This window comes from Amphiura filiformis, chromosome 11 (assembly GCF_039555335.1).
Source record: "Amphiura filiformis chromosome 11, Afil_fr2py, whole genome shotgun sequence".
Taxonomy (NCBI): domain Eukaryota; kingdom Metazoa; phylum Echinodermata; class Ophiuroidea; order Amphilepidida; family Amphiuridae; genus Amphiura; species Amphiura filiformis.
The window spans coordinates 57,089,946-57,113,360 of NC_092638.1; the positions used below are offsets into that span (position 1 = coordinate 57,089,946).

General features: G+C 38.6%; 2 protein-coding genes and 1 pseudogene across 2 annotated transcripts; all 3 read right to left on the reverse strand.

Annotated features, from left to right (window-relative positions):
• Positions 1–11,979: 11,979 nt before the first annotated feature.
• Positions 11,980–12,729, reverse strand: LOC140163794 (cytochrome P450 2J4 pseudogene; annotated as a pseudogene).
• Positions 12,730–17,051: 4,322 nt separating this feature from the next.
• LOC140163795 (cytochrome P450 2U1-like) lies at positions 17,052–20,475 on the reverse strand. The gene is made up of 2 exons (XM_072187110.1): positions 20,124–20,475; positions 17,052–17,233 (listed from the first exon to the last, which is right to left on the reverse strand). Exons 1-2 carry the CDS (start codon positions 20,473–20,475, stop codon positions 17,052–17,054), a joined length of 534 nt encoding a protein of 177 aa, XP_072043211.1.
• Positions 20,476–20,549: 74 nt separating this feature from the next.
• On the reverse strand, positions 20,550–23,162 carry LOC140163796 (cytochrome P450 2J4-like). Its single transcript, XM_072187112.1, has 2 exons — positions 22,811–23,162; positions 20,550–21,067 (listed from the first exon to the last, which is right to left on the reverse strand). Exons 1-2 carry the CDS (start codon positions 23,160–23,162, stop codon positions 20,550–20,552), a joined length of 870 nt encoding a protein of 289 aa, XP_072043213.1.
• Positions 23,163–23,415: the final 253 nt, after the last annotated feature.

Below are 23,415 nucleotides of genomic sequence, written 5' to 3' on the forward strand. Positions count from 1 at the left end.
TGAGAAGTTTGACATTAGCAACAATAAGTTGTACCACCAACAAGGCATTATTTACCATAACAACGCTGCATAACAATATGCAGATTATTGCTCTCATTTGGGAACCAAAGGCCTCACACAGTATTGTTACTGTGCATCCATACACTGTTTGCTTTGCAATGGTGCATCCAACTGCAATTATAATACCTTTAGCATCACAATATCGCACAGGTAAATCGGAAACATGTGTTTGTGGACTTAACACGGTTTGGAAATAAGCTCTTCAAAATACATGACTTTTAAAGTCAGAAGATATATTGTTCAATAAAGACCGGACATGCACGAAATTTAAAGATTTAAAGATTTAACACAAATTAAAGATGTAATAAAACAAGAGGTTTAGCGATCATCGAAAGAAGATGAAGACGACAATGCTGATAACATTTATTTATTGGATCGTAATAAAGAATCTAAATGTGCATGAATTTAAATGTACTAATGTACTGTACATTTTTTGAAGTTACTCTAAAGACAATGCTGGCTTGTTAATCTTCACTCATGTTAATTTTCGTAATTTCTCTCATATTTTGTTTTGTGTTTTGTTCGAAAATGTTGTGTGCACATAAATGATGGCAACAACGACATAGCAGTACCGTAATTCAAATTACAATGTGCGTTTTCTACTAAGAAGTCTCTTAAGATTAAGATTCTAATACTGGGCTAGATTCCAGTTAAAATCCATACGCCCCTGATATAACTTAGTGTGAATTTCAAAACGGGTAAAAGTAGTTGTAATTAAGTAGGTATGTAGTTTAAAGACTAATTCCTATCTTGTGATGCTCTAGAAGGTTCAAACCGAGCTAGTATCCAACGTGTAGGTTGAATGCCTACTCTTTAGGTACATATATAGTAAGAAAAAGCAAATGTGTATAAGTGCCCTGTGTTTCAAACCTGCGTGTGTAAATCAATTCGATCACAGAGTAGACAGTATAATAATTCTATAATTGTGTTAAAAAGTTTGAGGCTCAAGCGGTTATAGCTTGCAAAACTTGTTCACGTGTAATAAATTCCTTGGTAAAATCAATCACGTGTAATAAATAATATGAGCGATGTAATTAAAGCCTTTCAGTGAAAGAGGTGGTGAATCAGTTGGTTTCTTGATTGTAAACTGGTGAAGCAGGCGAGTGAAGAAGATGAGAAGCCGCTTCTTGGCAAGATGATCGCACAAACACGAATATATACGCCACCCACTATGTGAAACGGCGAAAATCGGAATTGATGATCCCAGCAAACACAAAATGTTTTCGGCATCATTCGCAAAAGCTTAGAAAAGGTTGTCAGAAAACGTGTAAATGTCGGGTTATATAAAGGGTATAAAGGTTATAACTTACTGCAAACAAATGACGAATGATGTGGTGCAAGGTACAAAAAGACACTACCAGTCCGATATGCTACGTTCACAAAATAGTGCCGTACGTGAGACTTAAGCTTCAAAAACCTGTCGAAACTCCCACACAGCGTCATCATCCCTATATCTTCGTGTCAAAATTGCCGTGATAGTACGTCGAATCCTCTCGTTTTTTATCTGCTACTCATGGCGATTTTGTTCGAGATAGGCCGAGCGACTCAGGCTAAGCATACCATTTACACGATATGAGATACCACAGAGCCTGCCACAGAGTTTCTATTCTACACGTTTATACGATTTGCGCATGATCAGTACCCCATATGATATTGCCATTACAAGAAAATTCGATTTGTTGTCAGGTAAAACCCAGGTTTTGTTTCCAATACACTTACTGGAAATGCAATACACTGATTAGCGGGGATTGCTCTTTGCTGCAGATATGTTTTACTGCATTTTATCCATAACGATTTTGAAATCGTTCATCAAAATAGTGATATATTTAACAATTATATAAAGGAACACGTCTAGCCCATTCAGCTAAGATCCAGGAATATTAAATCACAAGTCCATAATACAATATACATATCGACACACTATGCCACTTTCTTTATCTGCGTCAATAATAGAATATTGATTTCAATCGAATTGAATACATCTCTCTATTTTGGGTTTGTACTTCACCACTGAGCGATCTGGCGATCGATTTCTAGCCAATCAGATAGGACTCCTTTTCTTGCGTTCGGTGAAATACCAATGCCCCGTTACTCACCAACGGAGTATTAAGTTTATATTTATAATACAGGGTGTCGACACTGTGTCCCAAATCTTCCATTTCCCATGGTGTCGTATAAGTTTAGAGCTAGATATATCCTATATTCAACAACTCTTCCTATACTTTTGTATAGGAGCCAACCGTGAAGGGAAGGGGGTGGGGGGGGGGGGCAAAGCTACACTTTTACCATAGGTAGTTGACATCATGTGCTACACAAAAATGCTTGATAGCAGTTGTACAGCTACCCAATAGGGCTGGGGTCTAAACTTAGTCGAAAGTCGAAATTCCGGTCGAAAGAGGTGGTCGAATTCGGCAGGCGATCATGCATGCACTGTCATTTGATTGGTTAGGGTTACTTTAGGGTTAGGATTAGGGTTAGAATTATGGTTAGGATTAGGGTTATGAATAAGCTTAGGGTTATGATTACTTACACAAAATAATTACATGAAGGTAGCTTGATGAATCAAAAGCTAGCTAGAGAGGGCTTAAACGAGAACAAAGCGCGCTCATCAGAAAACCGAAATCTTATCGTGATCGACCAGTATTGAGATAGATGTGCTGTAAACCACGATTTTTCAGTATCTAAAATATAATTATGTTAACTGACCAAGATAAACTTTCGAGTAATTATATGTAAATCAGCCGCCAATCTTAAAACACTGCAGGCTGGCCCATGTGCTTTTCACTCCTGTAACCTCAGCGTGACCTCAGTCAGACTTTTGTTGATTCATTTGTGCTTTACTCTAACACCTAGTCACTATTGTGTGTTTTTCTTTACATACTTATTAAATCAATAATTCATTCAAATATTATCATATTTTATGTTCCTGTCATGCATTTTCTTCGTATGTTTGACAGTAAGTCCTAATTTCGACATTACTATAGCAAAAAGACATTCGTTTTTCAAATTAGAAAACTTTCTTGGAAAAATAAATAGTAGTTGACCCACTATTATATACTTATTATTTTTTTTTTTTTTTAGTAATAAAAGATCAACACAACATTTTGTTGTTTTCACACACCAATTTTGGTATTTCTATTTGTTATGAGCACTTCATCTTTTTTGGCAATATATTTTTTTGTTCATAAACTGTAGAGAAAGTTAGAAACTACGCCAATTTCAATCCAAATAATAGTACGAATAAAAAACGAATTAGAAGATGTTTCTATTTATATTAGAAAAATAAACATGACAAAGTCATATCCATTTCGCAATCATATTAGCTATTGTCATATTACTTTCCGAGTAATTAGAAATGAGATAAAGCAGATATATAATGTATACTTGATTTCAAGAGACAAAGGATCGTTAATTTGATTTTGAAGATTAAAATCAATTTTTACTAATGGATTGGCCCTATAATATACGATACTTTATACCCGATCATAATATAACTTACTCCTGGGAAATCAGTTGGCATGCGCTTCTGCCGTCTGCGCTGCGCGATTTTACACAATATAGCAGAGTCTTGTTTTCCTCTTATCTATAAATGTGACTTCAAATCACAAAGATTCGATTCGTCAAGCTGTTATTAGTAGGTAGTCAGAGTTCCGCTAGCGAGAGAGTTTTCCGGAGTCCGTTGCACTAGCTTCTCATTTGGATAACTTTATAGCTGGCCTGATCTTCTGATGGACAACAAGTGTGTATTAGGGCCTATGGTGTTATGAATCGTAGAGAACAGGAAACATGCACATCGGAAAATAGAGGCATATCAAAAATTACGAATTAGAGGTAAGTAGACGACTTGCATATCTATTTTTAATCTTCTGTATTCTAGCCATGATAACCTTCATCATAAAAATGCAAGGTTTGCGATATTCTCCTAAAATATCAAAAGCTATCTCAACAGCCTCTGAACCAAAAATAGGCTTGTTTGTATTCATTTTGATGTATTTTTCATGCTGATTTAAATTTGGTCATGAAAATGTACAATTATTGTTGAATTAAACAAATGAAACTTGTTGTCTACAGTCGACAGCGGGTGGAGAGGGGTAAAGGGCGGGCGATGTACGGCATACGATATATATATATTTTTTGGGGGATAGAGCAAATTATTGATAATCATGATACTAGGATGTTTGTATTTTTATTCTGAACGAATTAAGATAAATTTATGCAATAATGAATAAAAGTAAATTAACTGCTTCTTTCTTGAATATGACACTTTTACGACAATAGATCATTTTTGAATCCTTTCTACAGATTTTGACCCTTGGAATAAATTAAGAATGAGGTCCGAATTTCAAATTATTCAAGATACAATATGTGGTAGCTGATTTTGTACTTAACATGCTTAAGGTGGTACTACAGCCCCTGATAAATTGTGTCACTAATTTCGCATTTTGCCCTATAATAACTACACACTGGTAATAAAAGTTATGTATATTATAGGGGCAAGGAATCCAATTACTTCACTGAATGTTCAGTGATTCAAGACAAGTGGTTCATTATATATCAGAGGATGATGATTTAATGAAGCCTCATCATGCACTGTAAAAGTGTTATCACTAGAGTTTCAACTGCCACTTTACTTTTCAAATCCTTTTGAATTCTGTGCAAAAGATGTTGTTTTAGAATTGTGTGTGTGTCATTATTATGTGGTTGATTTCAGAACAAATGTGATGTATGCATGAAAGATAAATCACACCTTCTGTAGATAACATAAAATGTGAAATCGACAAACATTTTGAATGTGTTTTTATTGTTAATATATCTGTCCAAATTCAAATTTAACCATGCACGTCAATGCAGTGGGCGAGCAGTGGTGTCATGTTCACTCACACAGCTAAGCTAACCGCAAGTTTACCCAGTGGAGTGTTGGGTAGTATTCTGATTATATATGTTTTAACATATGTTTTAAAAGAAATGAGGTACATTCTAGAGGTACCTCTTTTCTTATCATAAATAACGTACCGCTTGTCTCGAGTCACTGAAATTCCAGTGTAGTAACTGGATTTCTTGCCCCTATAATATACATAACGTTTGTTGCCTGTGTGTTATTATTCTTTTTTTCAGAAAAATGCAAAAATACTCACAAATTTAACAAGGGGTGTAGTACCACCTTTTAACACGATTAACATTCTTAAAAATGTAATTTTCGGCCAGTTCAGTTCTGTCAGAGACACGCTGTATTGACAATGATCTTAGAGAATTTACTTTGGTATAAACTCACCGGGTATTAAATTCAAAGACTTTGCCGTGTCTGCATAATTAATAATTGACGAATTGTTAATGATAATAATTCTGAAATAACTTCAATTATGAACCAAGTAACAATATGAATAATGAGCAATGGGTCGATTTAATTATTTATTTTCTACTCTTCTTGTACTCATTTATTTTTATGAATTTATTCGTCAACTCAAATACGTATGATGAGATTATTAAAACACAATAATATTTAATGATCACTTATTTTGATCAAGAGGGACAACATGAAATTTATAACCTATATCAAAGTCGCATAAATACGGCACTTAGTAATTTCATTAACCCTACATAAATGAATCTTACAAAATCACGTGCACGTGATGTGATGCCGCAATCACCCTAAAGGTCCGTTCATACTACGCTGCACTTGCGTCACAGTCGTTGTGTTCCCGATATATCGATTACTTTTTGCGGCAACTCAACGTAACGAGTTGTAACGCATCACTTTGCCAAATCTAAATGTAATTAACTTAATTGCGATACCGCAATGCAGTATTTTGCAGTAGGCAACGCAACGCAGCTCTAAGAAATTGAAGTGTAGTGGTACGAACGGATACGCACGATTTATTTGGCTGGGCCAGCGAAACACACGTGGCTACCGGTAAACGGTAACGTGTTTGGCGCCCAAGGGATCTGGGGATCGAGTCCCGAGGGAAACAAACAAGTTCTTTGTATTTGTGTAAAAAATTGAAGTAGAGAGAGTCTACTCCCTCTACTTGTACAAATGCGCGCGAAGCAATGGTCAAATATGCTGATACGGCTAAGACACAGTCGGCGTCAACATGGGGGGTGATTGTAGGGACCATCCCCGTATCAAAATATTGGGCAGTGACGTAGCGTTAAAAATGCCAAAAAACGGCTTGTGCCCTCCAATCAGACCTGACGCCCCCATCATGGTCGGTGCCCCCCCATTGATGACCCATGCTACCCCACTGATATTAGGGATGCATCCCCACTAGATCTACGCCTATGTTTAGAACGTCCTTCTTTCATTTCCCAATTTGCTTCTTTCCTTTCCCAGCACCAAAAAGTAATGGCCATATTAGGGCTAATTAAAGTACATTGCAATAATTGTAAAGCTTTACCCAATGGTAAAGGCATTGGTTAGCGATTAATACCGTAAAAACTCGATAGTTAGCATAATGTTCTTCGGGATGTGCTTACTATCGAGGCCTTTAAGACATGAAAACATGAAGAGCCCATCCACAAAAGTGTAAAGGGTTTTGAGCAAATCATCGATACAATTATATACGAACAAGTAAACCTGCAAATATGCATCTCAACTATATATTAGCTCAGTTGGTAAAGCGCCGGACGTTGGTAAAATTTCATGTTTTCAAAAGCGTTCGATAGTAAGAACATATGCTAACTATCGAGGTTTTACTAATATCAATTAATGAATGCAAACTGCCATTACTTACTAGTATTCCCCGATTTTGTTTCTATTATCGACAGATATACCATCTCATTACAAGACACTGCAGCACCACAATCTTACTCAATCCAACCCTATAATATGGCCAACCTATTGCTTGCATCGCTTGTAATTCTGTTAACTATAGCTTTCCATAACAATATCAAATTGGGTATATTTATTGATGCAATGTCTATTGCGAACTTACTCATGACACCGATGTGGAACGAAAGCGATGTCAACTCTGAAGCTTGTATCCTGGAGAAGAATCACTCTGAAGATTTCTTGATTTTTCATGGTAACAAAGACCATCCTTGCAGTTTGGCTGTTAGTGCACCTCAAGATCGGGCTGCTATTGTAGCTGTTGTTAACGCTACCAATGATGACTTCATATTCTGGGTTGAGCAATTACGGCCACACCCTCTTTGTTCTGACAAGTTTGTCGTTGTGAAGGAATCGCAACCATCCTGCAGCATTGTCTTCAAACAGAGCCATATTCAACTGAATCTTCAGGGTGACATCAGCATTATTCTCTTGATGGAAACACTTCGTTCAGAATTGAAAGAAGATTGTCCAGAAAATGATGACGAATACCTCGAGATTAGATCGAAATTTGACAACGAATCTCTAACACCTGCTTGTTTGGATGTATTGAAATTACAGAATGTAATCGTATGTGATATTCATATAGATTCAGATTTTGTGCATCTTACACATCATATTCCTGTTATTTGTAAATATACTTTTAATTCAAATTGTACATCAAGCTTGACAAATAAGAATGAGGTAAAGTTTCAATGTCTAGGCCAATGGAATCGAAGAGACGAACACGATACAGTCATTGTATATCAACCTAATGCTGGAGGGTTGGATTTTAAAGGCAATAAAATAACTGCCATCGAGAAAGGTACGTTTCAAAATTTGCCCAATTTGAAAGTTCTTGACTTAAGTTATAATCAGTTAGATATATTACATGAGAAAACATTGGCGGGATTAAGCAACTTGGAAATGTTGTATCTCACTAGAAACAATTTGACGGTGCTAGATGAAGATGTGTTTCAAGATGTACCCAATTTAATATTATTGTACATATTGCACAATAAGTTAGAGACATTACCCAATAAGCTCTTCCGAGGTTTACACAATTTAAAACGCCTAAATTTGGTAAATAACCAAATACGTTTTATAAGCGGCCACGTTTTCCGAGATTTGACGAACTTAGAACTTTTGAATATAGCATATAATAGGTTGTTAACACTGGATGAGAACGTGTTCCAGGGTTTGAAAAACATAAGAGGTCTGAATTTGGAAGAAAATCAATTCGGAAATTTGCCGTTTTACGTATTCAGAGACTTGAATAAAGTTACATACCTATACCTTAAAAATGTAATTTAAAGAGCATTCCAAACATACAACATATGAACAGTTTAAAATTGATCAATGTTGAAGGAAATCCATTAACTGGTATTGATAAAACTACCTTTTCCCAACTCCCGATAAATTCCTTTCTTATGGGGAGTCATCATGAAATGTGCGAGTGCTATGTTAATTCCGATATCGTCAATTGCATCTCGCGATCTGATAGGTCACCATACCTAACTTGCGATAGATTATTGTCTGACAGGGTCCTGGTTGTTTTGATGTGGCTTATTGCATTGAATGCATTGTTTGGAAATATATTTGTATTAGTTTTGAATCTGATGAAGTCATCAAGCACATCAGTACAAGATCGATTGCTTAGTAGCCTTGCAATGTCAGACCTACTCATGGGGATCTATATGATCATCCTGGCATCGGCTGATATTTATTTTGGAGATTATTTCCCGATGAATGCTGAAACTTGGCGGTCTGGAACTACTTGTAGAATTATTGGAGCAATTTCAATCATATCTAGCGAGGCCTCCGTGTTTTTTGTTTCGCTGATTAGCATTGACAGGTTCATAAACATACAATTCCCGTATTCCACTAGAAAACTCGGTAGAGAATCTGTAATCGTTTCAATCGCGCTTGCATGGTTCTTGGCGCTCGGATTAGGTATTATTCCCTCTGTGTTATCTGGCAGGAATTTCAAATTTTACGACAACTCTCATGTCTGTATTGGTTTACCTCTAGCTCTTCTAGATAAATACGAAACAAGGAACTTGGATGGGTCAGCAGTGAAATACGTCAATGGGATACTGGTACACAATTCAGATGTAAAAACGGTTCCTGTTGGCAAGATTTCAGGGATGTATTTTTCATCGGCTGTTTTTCTTGGATTGAATGGAATATGTTACTTGATTATATTTTTATGTTACATTGGTATTGTAAGGGCCGTCAAACAATCATCTCTGAATACTGGTAGAACGCAAGAAATGAGGAAACAAATTCAAATGACTACAAAGGTTATAGCAATCGTAGCCACAGATTTTTGTTGCTGGTTTCCGGTCATTATTCTCGGCATTTTAGTGCAGTTTAGAGTCCTCACATTGCCTGCTTCAGTGTTTGCTTGGTCAGTTACATTTGTTTTGCCAATTAATTCGGCAATTAATCCGTACTTATATACAATTGGAGCCCTTATTGGAAAATTCCGAAAAAAGAAAAATGGTTCAAAAAGTAAAGAAAAAGTTAGGCAAAGGGTAAAAAATGTAAAGACAGTCTCATCTAGTATGTAAGAAATTAAAAATACTATTGCCTCCAATATGGGTCCCAAGAGTTAATTTGCAGTAGACCATTAATCAGCAGCCAATATTGGATTTGGCCAATGAAGCCATGTTATCTGGAAAGCTATTCAAGATTGTCATGCTTGTAGGATTAGCAACTGTCTTCGCTAAAATAAAAAAAAAATAAAAATCCGTCTTCTATAGCCATAGTTTACGCAAGCCTGCAGGACCAGGCGTAAACTTTAAATGTATGATGTAATTCCTGCTCCACTTGAATTGAACGAGTAAATGGCACCATACAACGTTTTTAAAATGATACTGTAAAAAGTCCGAGGATATCTTGTTCAATAAGGACACGAAATTATTGTTCTTCAAGACACAGATTTAACAATTTTTGCGAGTCACAGATATCGTGTTCATGTACATCATCGAAAGAAGATGAAGACCATGATAATAATACTTATTTATCATAATAAAAAAATCTGCATATGCATGAATTTACTCTAACCTGTTTATTTTTTAATTTCGTGCCTAAGCTATTCTGATTGATTATGTAAATGCAATGCATGGTATTTTGGCATGAACTGCAAAAGCACAACAAATTAATGAGATAGCATTTTAGGGAAGCTCTGACTTAGCCAGGGGATAAAGGGGCCTGTGACAACCGAGCATGATTTTTGGCATTCGGTGAGAGCAAAATGTAAAAAATATGGGGTCATTGGGTGAGAACATGAACTTTTTTTTAAATGGACCCTTCGGGTGAGAACCGAAATCAGTGATAAATGAAATTTGCTGTTCAAATTGAACTTGTAAGGGTCTTTGGGTGACAGATCAAATGGAAAAATAAGGGGTCTTCGGGTGACAGAGCATGTGTTCGTAAAAAATAAGGGTCTTTGGGTGACAGCGACGCTGAAAAAGGGGGTCTTAACAGCCCTACATACGCGTCACCTCCAAAGTGGGAGTGCCCCCCGGGATTGAACAGTCCTGTGTTTTATCACCCCGTGTTTTACAGTCCCGTGTTTTATCGTCCGGTGTTTTTCCGCCCCATCTCGTGTTTTACCGTCCGTCCCGTGTTTACCGCTCTTTTCCGTCCCGTCCCGTCCCAATGCCCCGTGATTGAAACCTGCGTGTGCAAATCAATTCGATCACAGTGTAGACAGTATAATAATTCTATAATTATGTTCAAAAGACTAAGACTCAAGAGGTTTTTAATTGTATATAGCTTGCAAAACTTGGGTCAAATCAATCACGTGTAACAAATTCCGCCAAGAATGGTCCTGGGTGATTCATGAAATAATTAAGGCCTTTAAGGGATCCAGAATGAGCGTTTATTGCGATTCGACAGTATTTTTTGAGGGACATGAGAGCACCTCAGACCTATCGAATTGCATTCTGAATACGAAGCATGTCTTTCTTATATCAAATAATTTTCATTTTTTGAAAATCACAATATAATACAAATTTTATGACAAATTATAAAAATTTAATATTTTTCAAATTTTTGATATATAACAGTCCTCGAAGTAAATTATATAAATCTAATGATATGTTCTTAAAGTGTATGTAGCTGGGAGGAAAATCCGACGGTCAATTGAAAATTTTGACCTTTCATATTGAAGATATGGATTTTTTCCCAAAAAGACCTTTTTTTTGGTGTTTTGGGAAAAAAAATCCATATCTTCAATACGAAAGGTCAAAATTTTCAATTAATCGTCGGCTTTTCATCCCACCTACATACACTTTAAGTATAAATCATCAGATTTATAAAGTTTACTTCAAGTACTGTTAAATATCAAAAATATCAATTTTAATGATTTGCCATAAAATGTGTATTAAAATGCGAATTTCAAAAATCAAAATTATTTGATATCAGAATGACATTCTTCGTATTCAGAATGCAATTCGATATGTCTGATGTGCTCTGATGTCCCAAAATAAATACTGTCCAAACGTTCATACCCCAGCCCTTAAGTGAAAGAGGTGGTGAATCAGCTGGTTTCTTTATTGTAAACTGGTGAAGCACGTGAGTGAAGAAGATGTAAAGCTCCATCTTGGCAAGATGTTCTCCGGGACACATGCGAAGACCTGCGTAATCAATCAAAAGCACAAATCATTATCCTCAAGTGGATTACAAGACATTTTGGTAGTGAAAATATTTGTCGATTTACTAATCCTTATCTAAGGACTCGATAAGGAAGCGTGCATCGTGGGGTCCAGGGACTCACCTTATGGCCCCTGGTTGGGTCCAGGGGCAACGTCCATGTTAAACTAAAGGGCATGAGTCTCATAAATGTATTCATGCACTCCTATATCAAAGAAGCCAAGCAAAAAAGAGGTTAGGAAAGTACGTGGAGTGCATTATAATGGCACTCCGACATAGCGAATCTTATTTCATATTCGACATAAAATACCTATTTTAGACATAGCGAAGCTTTCGACATAGAGGGCTATATCCGCAAAGCAATGTGAGGATCTACGCTATACATGAAAGACACCGCATATTTATTTATTTATTTCGATTAAAATAAGAATATTTACCTGTCGCAAAAGGAATCAATCTTCCTTTGTTTGCAATACTCCGTCTTCATCCAAGAACCGCTCCGGGTTGAATTCATCCGGATTTGGCCACAAATCCGGGTCGTAATGGATGGCGTATAAATTGGCCACGACTACGGTTCCTTTGGAAATGGCAAATGACCCTAAGGTGGTGTCTTCACCACACACGCGTAGTAATCCTAATCCAATAACGAATCCCATTCTTTGAGCTTCAAGAAGAGTTGCACATGTAAATGGCAAGTCCTTCTCATCTGGTAGTCTTGGTAGACGATTTCTACCCACTACTGAATCTAGCTCTTGATGAATGCGATCTTGAATCTCTGGAAAAGCCATCATATACAATATCGCCCAACGCAACGTAGACGATACTGTTTCAGTACCAGCCGTAAAGAAGGCTCTTACAGTCGCTATGAGATTCCTGTCATTGAAGAAAGAATCGCGGTTTAATTTCCGATTCTTTTTCATCTTGTCAAGATACACATCGATAAAGTCATTCGGCTCATTTTCGACATGGACATTTTTGTGATCGTTCACAATATCTCTTATGAATTCCAATCCGCTATTCATGGTTCGTTTCACAGCGCTGTAAGCAGATGGTTGTAGGTACTTTCCAAATGAAAAGGCCTGATACAAACCAACGTTTCTGGGATGTCCAAGTAGCAAGTCCATCAGGCGCTTAAAGCTAGGATCAAAATACTCAAATCGCTTTCCGAAGACGACTGAAAAAAATGACGTTGGCTGCTGCATTGTTAGTCAAATGGCCGGGATTAAAGGCTTTGCCTCCGAGGCTGCTGATCTCATTTGCTAAACATTTGACTTCTTCAGAGATGTTTGCTTCAAAACTTTTTTTACCTACTCCAAAGCTGCGTAAAGTTGTCAGGGCAAATCGTCTTTGCTCTTTCCAAGAATTTCCCGAAGACATGAAGCCTGTGAAAAAAGCATGACAAGGACCCATCAAACACAAAACGTTTTACAGAAAGTTTAAATGTCAGTTATATAAAGGGTATAATACGTTTTAATAACATTCAAAAATACATTTATCTTTGTTGCGTCCATATAAGATCTTATACAGCATTATCTTATACATCATTATCACTGCTGTGTCCCAGGACTACATCTTACAAATGGCCTGTTGTTAACTCCCAGGCCCGCATCATATACATCATATATCTGTGTTATGTCCCAGGGCTAGTGGCGTACCGTGGCCGCTCCTATCCCGGGGGGCTGAAGAAAATTCAATTTTGCCGCCCTTCCTCAACAACCCGAGAAGGTTGACCCTCTTTTTGCCGCCCCTTCTTCCGCCGCCCCTCTTTTTGCCGCCCCTTCGTCTTCCGCCGCCCCTTCGTTTTGGCCGCCCCCTGATTTTACCCCGGGGGCTCGCGCCCACAAAGCCCCCCCCCAATACGCGCATGCAGGGCCACATCTTATACGTCATTGTCTTATACATCTTTATCACTGCTGTGTCCCAGGACTATATGCAGCCTGTCTCAAAAAAAATTTATGCAAGTGAAAAGCGCTCTCTTTGGCAATTAGAAAATACCGTTGTGACATGATGCTTACATCAACGTCAAGGGCGCAGTCTTAGCTCGCCAATGCCGTTTGTTCTGTTCGATTTGCTTGTTTCAATCTCGAGATATGTTTAGTTAACAACGAAATAGTAAAATCACAATTGTGCCACTTTTACTAAGGAAGAGGGCTGTACAATGATAGCTGATGTTGATGCGTCTAATGTTGATGCGTCTTTGAAAATGAATTACAATAAGAAAATGTTGTATATTAAATTCCTTCAGTCCGAAGCTCCCTCGACACGCTCCTTGGTTTAGCTCCCCTCCTAGGCGTACTGGTATGATAGGATTGACGCCCATGCCTAGGACCACATCTTTTAAAGAAGGGGTAGAATGACCGCACAAAATTTTGTAAAAGTTATGATTTTACACATTACCGACTAAATATGTTCTCTTTCTAATACCAGCATTGGCGTATCGCCGAACAATTCAAACATAAACTATAAAACCATAACATCTTCTAGCTTTGAAAATGAATTACAATAAGAAAATGTTGTATATTAAATTCCTTCAGTCCGAAGCTCCCTCGAAACGCTCCTTGGTTTAGCTCCCCTCCTAGGCGTACTGGTATGATAGGATTTACGCCCATGCCTAGGACCACATCTTTTAAAGAGGGGGATAGAATGACCGCACACAATTTTGTAAAAATTATGATTTTACACATTACCGACTAAATATGTTCTCTTTCTAATACCAGCATTGGCGTATCGCCGAACAATTCAAACATAAACCATAAAACCATAACATCTTCTTGCTTTGAAAATGAATTACAATAAGAAAATGTTGCATATTAAATTCCTTCAGTCCGAAGCTCCCTCGATACGCTCCTTGGTTTAGCTCCCCTCCTAGGCGTACTGGTCAGTATGATATTAAGCTTCTACTGAATTGACCAAGGTATTGATTAGAATTGTGGTCCCGGGACTCCTGGACCACAAGTTGTGGACTGGACGGAATTAATATTTGGGACATACCACTTTTGGAATCGTGACTTCCCTTGACTTTTTGTCACTTGCCCTTCCCGGATAGAAAGACCAGGTCAACCATGGAGATCACAAATTAGACTGACAAGAACAACTGGTGGTGGCGAATGGAATCGCGAATCGCCGGACGCGATATCGCCATTTGGGACGTCACCATTGGATTAACACATCAATCAAGAAATCTTCACAAACAATTCTAAATGTGTTATATGTTGTCAAAGCAAAATTATGTAAAACCGTTGGAGTTCAACAACAAACTCCACTGTAAATAATGTTGTTTTTCAAGTTGTAATTGGTAACCAGCTATTTTGAACGGGTTTATAGCCTTATAGTTTCATCGGCCGCGTGTCCTGTACCGCCTGGGCATTTTGCATACCAATCATTTGTAACTAACCTGCGTCCAAACCGAGCTCCTTCCTTATGTGAGGAACTAATTTGTAATTTAAACGGGGATTATTGAAACCCTCATTCACACATTTGAAGGTGTTTAAAACAACAACCATCTTCCATCCAATCTTAATGCTGAACACCGGCCCGTACCTTTTGGCCAATATGCTGAGTAGTTGAGGTGGTCCTAGCCCGGTACGATATGCCGATATGATCAGATTTGGTAAATATCCAAGAAGTGGCCAACCCCACGGTCCTGGTGGTAGATCCTTAAGGCTATGTAGCCACCAAAAGAGGAGCAGAAATGCAGCTCCACAGATAAGGACAGTTGGAGTATCAATGTTGGCTAGGAATGCCATGATTGAAAACAAGAAGATGCCGATTTCCAGTAGCGTTGTTCATGTAAACCTAAGGTAAATGACCCCGTTAATGCAATGGTAGATTGGTATGATGAAATATAACGGAAATATCCTATTGTGGACCCGTTAATTGCTACATCGATCATTAAATCAGGCGGCGAAGACCTGTTAGACATGTTAGACGTATGTACCCAGATAGACTTTGTACTCAATACGACTGTATGTTTAAAATTAAACGATAATACATCGGGTTATCATATAGTGACGTATCCTGATTTTGGTCATTTTTGCAATTTTGGATATAAGTTTTTAATATTGTCCTCTTTAATTACGCCAAGTCCCAAAGCTGAAATTTAAGTAATTAGTTAGTATTTTTGATTTTAAAAATAAATGATTAAATTGGCGTTTGAAAATAACAAAAAATGTAGAAAAAGTGTATCACATAGTGGCGTATCGTACGATACGCCTCTCAGCGATGCAACTTTTCGTAAATACAGGGTGTAGGGGTAGTATCATGGGACGTTTCCCCAGTTTCCACTCAGTCAATTTTCATAGTTTTGGTATTTTAGCATGGATATGAACTGCAAAAGCACAAAAAAATAAATGGAATAGTAATTTAGGGAAGTTCCGACTTGGCCAGGGGATAAATTAGGGTCATGTGACAGTTGATTTGCAGTAAATTTAAAGGTTGTGTGACCTTTCAACCTCTGGTCGAAACATGGCTGCCCAAAAATCATATATCATTTATTTTGGTAATACTGCAGACCAACATTGTGAAATTTGACTGAATAAAACTGATGAAATGTTCCATAATGCTACCCCTACTTGATGCTAACCAATTTGAGAAAACTTGCTATCTGGTAATGTTCTAGAGGGTCCAAACAAAGTACTCAAAGTGTTTTATGTCATTTGAATGCCTACTTTTCACAGGTTGTTCCTAGTTATAAGGTAAGAAATAGCAAATAAGTAGGTATTTTTTGAAAATCTACTGCCTGGGCGAAACAGGCTCCGATTTTACTGATATTTCAGCACAATAGCAGTATGTACCCTAGTAAAAAAATTACCGTCCCGTGTTTTACCGTCCCACGTTTTATCCTCCCGTGGTTTACAGTGCCGTATTTTATCCTCCTGTGTTTTATCCTCCCGTGTTTTACCGTCCCGTGTTTTACCGTCCCCTGTTTTATAATCCCGTATTTTACCGTAACCGTGCCATGTTTTATCGTCCCGTGTTTTATCGTCCCGTATTTTATCCTCCCGTGTTTTATCGTCACGTGTTTTACCGTCCCGTGTCTTACCGTCATGTGTTTTATCCTCCTGTGTTTTTCCTCCCGTGTTTTATAATCCCATGTTTTATTACCGTCCCGTGTTTTACCGTCCTACGTTTTATCCTCCCGTGGTTTACAGTCCCGTATTTTATCCTCCTGTGGTTTATCCTCCCGTGTTTTACCGTCCCGTGTTTTACCGTCCCCTGTTTTATAGTCCCGTGTTTTACCGTAACCGTGCCATGTTTTATCGTCCCGTGTTTTATCCTCCCGTATTTTATCCTCCCGTGTTTTATCGTCGCGTGTTTTACCGTCCCGTGTTATACCGTCCCGTGTTTTATCGTGCGTTGTTTTCCCGCCCAATCCCATGTTTTACCACCCGTATCGTGTTTACCGCTCCTTTCCGCCCCGTTCCGCCCCATGTCCCGTGCCCCGTGATGTGCAAATCAAGTCGATCACATTGTAGACAGTATAATAATTCTATAACTATGTTAAAAAGACAGAGACTCCAGAAAATCAATCACGTGTAACAAATTCCGCCAAGAATGGCCCTGGACGATGGGCAAAATAATTAAGGCCTTTCAGTGAAAGAGGTGGTGTATTAGCTGGTTTCTTGATTGTAAACTGGTGAAGCAGGTGAGTGAAGAAGATGTAAAGCTCCATCTTGGCAAGATGTTCTCCAGGACACATGCGAAGACCTGTGTAATCAAACAAATGCACAAATCAGTATTCTCATCCGACTTTCGTGACACATAAATCTATATAAAACACCGAAATTTATTTTATTTATTTATTATCAGGCAGCAGAGGCGCACCGACTGGGGAGGCGGGAGGAAAGCTGCACCCCGCTCAAAATACCGGGACAAAAAGGCATTACATCCCGTGACAAGATTATACCGGGTCAAAATTACCGAAATTAATGGGCACATTTTGTTTGAACTTAACGATTTGGAAATGTGCCCCCTTTCCTGGCTATGAAGTCCCGGTACCCCCTGCTATGAGGTAGCACATACGGTGACATTACATGTCATTTTTGTTATGAACGCTTCACTAAACAAGTGGTGTTACCATTACAACGCCCTCTATGGATTGTATAATAAACCACGCGCTGTTCTTTGGTAACAGTGCATCCTGTCATACCAACGTAAGTTCCAACATATTTAAATCGCTGAGCCTCATCAACTCCCCCCCTCTTTACCATGTGACATTTAGAGAATAAAGGTATTGTGTTTAGCCGCTGGAGTGCATCTATTGTCTCATATAACACGGGCGACATCATTATTTTAAGTAAAACGTGTTATATGAGACGATAGATGCACGACAGCGGTTAGAAACAATACCTTTATTATCATTCTTTAACACATCAATTCAAATAAATATATTAATCCTAAGTATACCAAATTTTAATTAAATTAAATCCTATATTTTACAGGGAATTACCTGGGGCTGAGAATCCTGTTGTTGCAATGCACATCCGATTGGTTCATATAGCGCGTACGAGTATCGCGTGGACACGCACGCGCTAAGGTGTGTGATATCGTGTCATATCACACGGGTAAGAACCAATAAGATTGCAAGAACATTCTCAAGTGTTTAAGAATTGCTCGTTGATCCTACTCAATTTTAAGGTTGTAGATCAGTTGGTTTCTGCTATAATAAAATATGAATATGAATAATAATAATAATGGATCCAGATGAAATCTGCCATCCTCCGCAAAAGAAATGTATTTCAATCCGCATGATCAGTGGTATTTTTTCATCAATTTTGATTAATAAAAGTAAAAACCGTTAAAAATTGTTTTGCTTTTTAATTTTTTCCTGCCGGTGAAATTATTTTTCGCCCTGTGAAAAATTGTCAAATTGTGTAGCTCATGTGTGTAAAAGTTAAATTTCCCGGTTTCTGGTGGTTCCATCTGGTTGGAGCCAGTTTCTATTGATCTAAACAATGGAACGCGGTTCAACCACCGGTCAACCGGCGGTCGAGTTTTGATTTCATCCCCAAGAACAATCCAAGAGAAAATCGACCAAAAGTTGTAATATGCATCTCCCGTTGGCCCGGTTTGAGGCCATTGTCCTAAATTTGACTCATTATGTGCGTATTTGTCCAGGTAAGGTCATTATAGTAGCTGGTCAGAGGGAAGATTTTGAAACATTGCCCTCCTTGGGACGGTAGCTTCGATATACGCCTCTATTTGCTGCGTCGACTTTTAAATAAGGGTAGCTGTAGGCTATAGCAGGGGCGTAAATCCACTTTTGAAAGTGGGGGGGGGACACAATGAAAATCATTAGTCATTGATACTTCGGCGCGTCAGCGCTGCACGTTGCACTGCTGCGACGTAGGGGGTGTCTGAGGGGGGATGTGCCCTCAGAAGTAAGAAACTTTTGCAAAATGAAGACCTAATTGAAGCCATTTGGTGGACCATTTTGGCACTATTATTGTGTAAAATTTTAGCTTGAAACAGCTGAAAAATTCTGAAATGATGGCCTAATAAGCGATTCGTGGACAAGTCTTCACTAAAACAGAAGCGAAAGTGACCACCTATTTATGTATACGCAGGGGGGGTGTCTGAGGGGGATGATCCCCCTGAGAAGTAAGAAGCTAAATGCAAAATGAAGACCTAATTGAAGCCATTTGGTGGACCATTTTGGCACTATTAATTTGTAAAATTTTAGCTTGAAATAGCTGAAAAACTGTGAAATGACGGCCTAACTTGTGGACAAGTCTTCACTAAAACAGAAGCGAAAGAGACCACTTGTTTATGTATACGCAGGGGCGGAACATCCCCCATCAGAAGTTGGAAAATTTTGCAAAATGAAGGTCCAATTGAAGTCATTTGGTGCATAATTTTTACACAGTTATCATAAAAACAAACAAAAAAGGGACCGAACTCAATTTGCAAAATTTTACTTGAGATTTGAGATTCGGAATTACTACTAAAGCATGCATGGATTGATGATTGATGTTGAAGTCAGCATTGAGTCCGTCTTAAAACTGACTTTGGTGATAAAATGTGACGGGCCCTGCATATCGACTGCATATGGGCCGAGGACCCGCCTTCAAGCAATTTGCCCAAAATAATCACAGGCCTGTAATATATTATAATTACGATCGACCCGGCTGTGCGGATTTTTAGGTATGGGCAGTGATGGGCCTACTCAATTACGTGCAATTTAAAAAATTTTCTTCTCCTTTTCTCCCTTTTCTCTTCTCTTTTTCTCCCTTTCTCTCCTCTTTTTCTCCTTTTCTCCCTTTCTCTTCTCTCCTTTCCCTTTTTTTTTGGGGTGGGGACCAAAATGTGGGGGGACATTTGATATTGTGTCCCCCCCACTTTGAAAAGTGAGGGGGACGTGTCCCCCTGTCCCCCACCCGATTTACGCCCTTGGGCTATAGGCTCTGGTCATGGTTAGGTTTAGAGTTAGATTCGACTTAGTGAACATTATATTCGACATAACAACCTTATGACACAGCGAAATTTCGACCTAGATAGCTACACCCGTAAAACAATGTGAGGATTTACGCTATAAACAAAAGACACCGCACCGCGTTACATTAGACCTAGTTTATATCGATCAAATCAAACTATTTACCTGTTGAAAAAGGAATCAATTCTTCATTTTTTTGCAATACTCCGTCTTCATCCAAGAATCGCTCCGGGTTGAATTCATCCGGATTTGGCCACAAATCCGGGTCGTAATGGATGGCCCATAAATTGGCCACGACTACGGTTCCTTTGGGAATGGCATATGGGCCTAGGGTGGTGTCTTCCCCACACACGTGTGGGGATCCAAATGCGACAACGGATCCCATTCTTTGAGCTTCAAGAAGAGTTGCGCATGTATAGGGTAAGTCCTTCTCATCCGCTAGTCTTGGTAGGCGATTTCTTCCCACCACTGCATCCAGCTCTTGATGAATGCGATCTTGAATCTTTGGAAAAGCCATCATATACAATATCGCCCAACGCAACGTAGACGCTACTGTGTCAGTACCAGCTATAAAGAAAGCTCTTACAGTCGTCAAGAGATTTCTGTCATTGAGGAAGAATCGCGGTTTAATTTGTGATTCTTTTTCTTCTCGTCAAGATACACATCGATGAAGTCATTCGGCTCATTTTCGACATGGACATTTTTATGATCGTTCACAATATCTCTTATGAATTCCAATCCGCTATTCATGGTTCTTTTTACAGCACTGTAAGCAGAAGGTTGTAAGTACTTTCCAAATGAAAAGACCTGATATAGCCCAATGTTTTTGGGATTCCCAAGCAGCAACTCCATCAGGCGCTTAAAGCTAGGATCAGAATACTCAAATCGCTTTCCAAAAACGACTGAACAAATGACGTTGGATGCTGCGTTGTTAGTCAAATGGCCGGGATCAAAGGCTTTGCCTTCGAGGCTGCTGATCTTATTTGCTAAACATCTGACTTCTTGAGAGATGTTTGTCTCAAAATTTCTTTTACCTACTCCAAAGCTGCGTAAAGTTGTCAGAGCAAATCGTCTTTGCTCTTTCCACGAATTTCCTGAAGACAGAAATCCTGTGAAAAATTAATAGAAAATACAAACATATAGTCAGCCTTTTTCTTTGTGATGCCACGCCTAGGCCTGACCTGGGACAACGCAGACTAGTAATAAGGGCACAACAAGGAACATTTGTAGGCTGTTTATATATTAATATATTACAGCCTAGAAGGCTTATCTACTTACAACGTTTAAATGCAAAAGCCCTCAAACACCGGCGGGCACCGGAACCAAAATACTTCGGAATCCGTCACCACGAGGAGCACTCGCCCTAGGAACATTACTATTCCGTACATATCAGGTGTTTGGGAGAAATTCAGGTGGTTTTTCGGGAAACGTAACATTCCAATACGCTTAAACAGAACTTTCCTCACCCTAAGGACAAACCCCAGGCATAAACAGAGTAGGGCTTAACATCGTTTATGCAGTACAGTGTAAAGATCTCGACTGTGAAGATTCGTATATAGGGGAAACCAAACAACCGTTGCACAAACGCATGTACCAACATTGTAGACACAAACGCATGTACCAACATTGTAGACACTGTAAAGTGTGCTGAGGTTTATGGATTAACGTCTAGACGTTGTGCCTGTGCGTAGCGCACTATAAATCACTGCGCTTTTTTTTCATTATATTCCCATCACAAGGAGGTTTTAGTGCTCGACAAAGAACGCAAGTGGTTTAAGCGAGGGGTCAAGGTTGATATATTCGCCGAGAGGAGCATTCACGAATCTTTCGTTGAGCTAATTTCAACATTAATATTATCACATTTGCTCGCGCGACCAATGGTGGCTGTGTGATATCGACCCAGGATGGTTAGAGTTCATAAGAGCAATGTCGCGACCCAGGTTTATAGTGCCTGGGAAGATTTGATACAACCACCATGTCCACGGCCAGTTTGTTAAAATGTTCAATGATGTACATGAACAGATTAAAATGATTTAGAGTTGTACGCGATATCGTAATATTTGACGTCGCTATTGGATAACAAATCATCAAGAAATTTTCACAAACAATCTAAATGTGTTATGTGTTGTCAAAGCAAAACTTTTGCCGTAATGTCGGCCCCTGGTCAATTTTGTTTTATTTCGTGTTTAGAAAATATACATCATAAGCTTTGAAATGCTATATCATTTGACTTCAAACGATATCCAGAAGCGGGGTTATGGTTTGTTGAACTCTGTTCCTTCAACAAAATTGTATCTTTTTTCGGTTCTACATGTGTCTCTTTTTCCCCATTCCTGGTAATAAATATCAAACAGTCATAATTGGCGGTCATTTCAAATCATCCCCAAGTCAACGAGGTTCAGGAATGTCATCTCATTGTTAATTGTTGGTTATACATACCTAGACAAAATACAATGCTTTGTTATCCACCACTTGAATAGGATTTAGCTAAAGCAAACAAAGACAAGAACTATTTAAGGATTCTATAGAAATAGGCAGAAGCTTATTATCCCCTCTTCAGCAATAGGATTATTGATTGGTTTAAACAGTGTTTGATGAGATACTTGTCGCACCGAATTGAGATACCTGTGAATACGACCTTCACGCACATTTTACACTGTAACTCAGAATACAATTTGCCGAGTTTACGGCTCATTCGTAGTGTCCAGTCACATATTATTCTAAAACCGTTGTAGGTATGCTGTTTTTCAATTTGTAATATTTTGGTAACCATCTATTTTGAACGGGTTATCAGCCTATAGTCGTGTCCTGTACCTCCTGGGAATTTCGCATACCAATCATTTGGAACTTACCTCCATCCAAACCGAGTTCTTTCCTCATGGGAGGAACTAGTTTGTCATTTAAACGGGGATTATTGAAACCTTCCTTCACACATTTGAATGTGTTTAAGAAAACAACCAACTTCCATCCGATTTTAATGCTGACCACAGGCCCGTATTGTTTGGCCAGTATATTGAGTTGTTGAGCTGGTGCCAGCCCGGTACGATATGCCGATATGATAAGATTTGGTAAATATCCAAGAAGTGGCCAACCCCATGGTCCTGGTGGTAGATCCTTAAGGCTATGTAGCCACCAATATAGGAGCAGAAATGCGGTTATACAGATAAAGACAGTTGGAGTATCAATGTTGGCTAGGAATACCATGATTGAAAATCAATAATATTAGAGGTTAATTTCCAATAGTGCAATTCAAGCGACTGTACAGTATATGACCCCGTTGTTATACAAATATTGACTGTCCAAGAGTTAAATGGTCAAAACCATTGCTCCGATTGATCTCAAAACCGTACTTCGTTTTGGGAAAATAGTGCTGTTCTGAGATCACGAGGAGCAATAGTTTTAACCATTCAGGGGCTAAGAGTCAATATTTGTTTTATTTACCTCATACATACATTTC

Excerpts from the sequence above, each read along its gene's own strand:
- LOC140163795 (XM_072187110.1), bottom strand. The coding sequence starts at position 20,475 with ATGGCTTTTCCAAAGATTCAAGATCGCATTCATCAAGAGCTGGATGCA. Across the intron at positions 17,234-20,123 it reads ATTGATTCCTTTTTCAACAG|GTCTTCGCATGTGTCCTGGA; the intron begins GTAAATAGTTTG and ends TTGATTACACAG.
- LOC140163796 (XM_072187112.1), bottom strand. The coding sequence starts at position 23,162 with ATGGTATTCCTAGCCAACATTGATACTCCAACTGTCTTTATCTGTATA. Across the intron at positions 21,068-22,810 it reads AGAACTCGGTTTGGATGGAG|GATTTCTGTCTTCAGGAAAT; the intron begins GTAAGTTCCAAA and ends AATTTTTCACAG.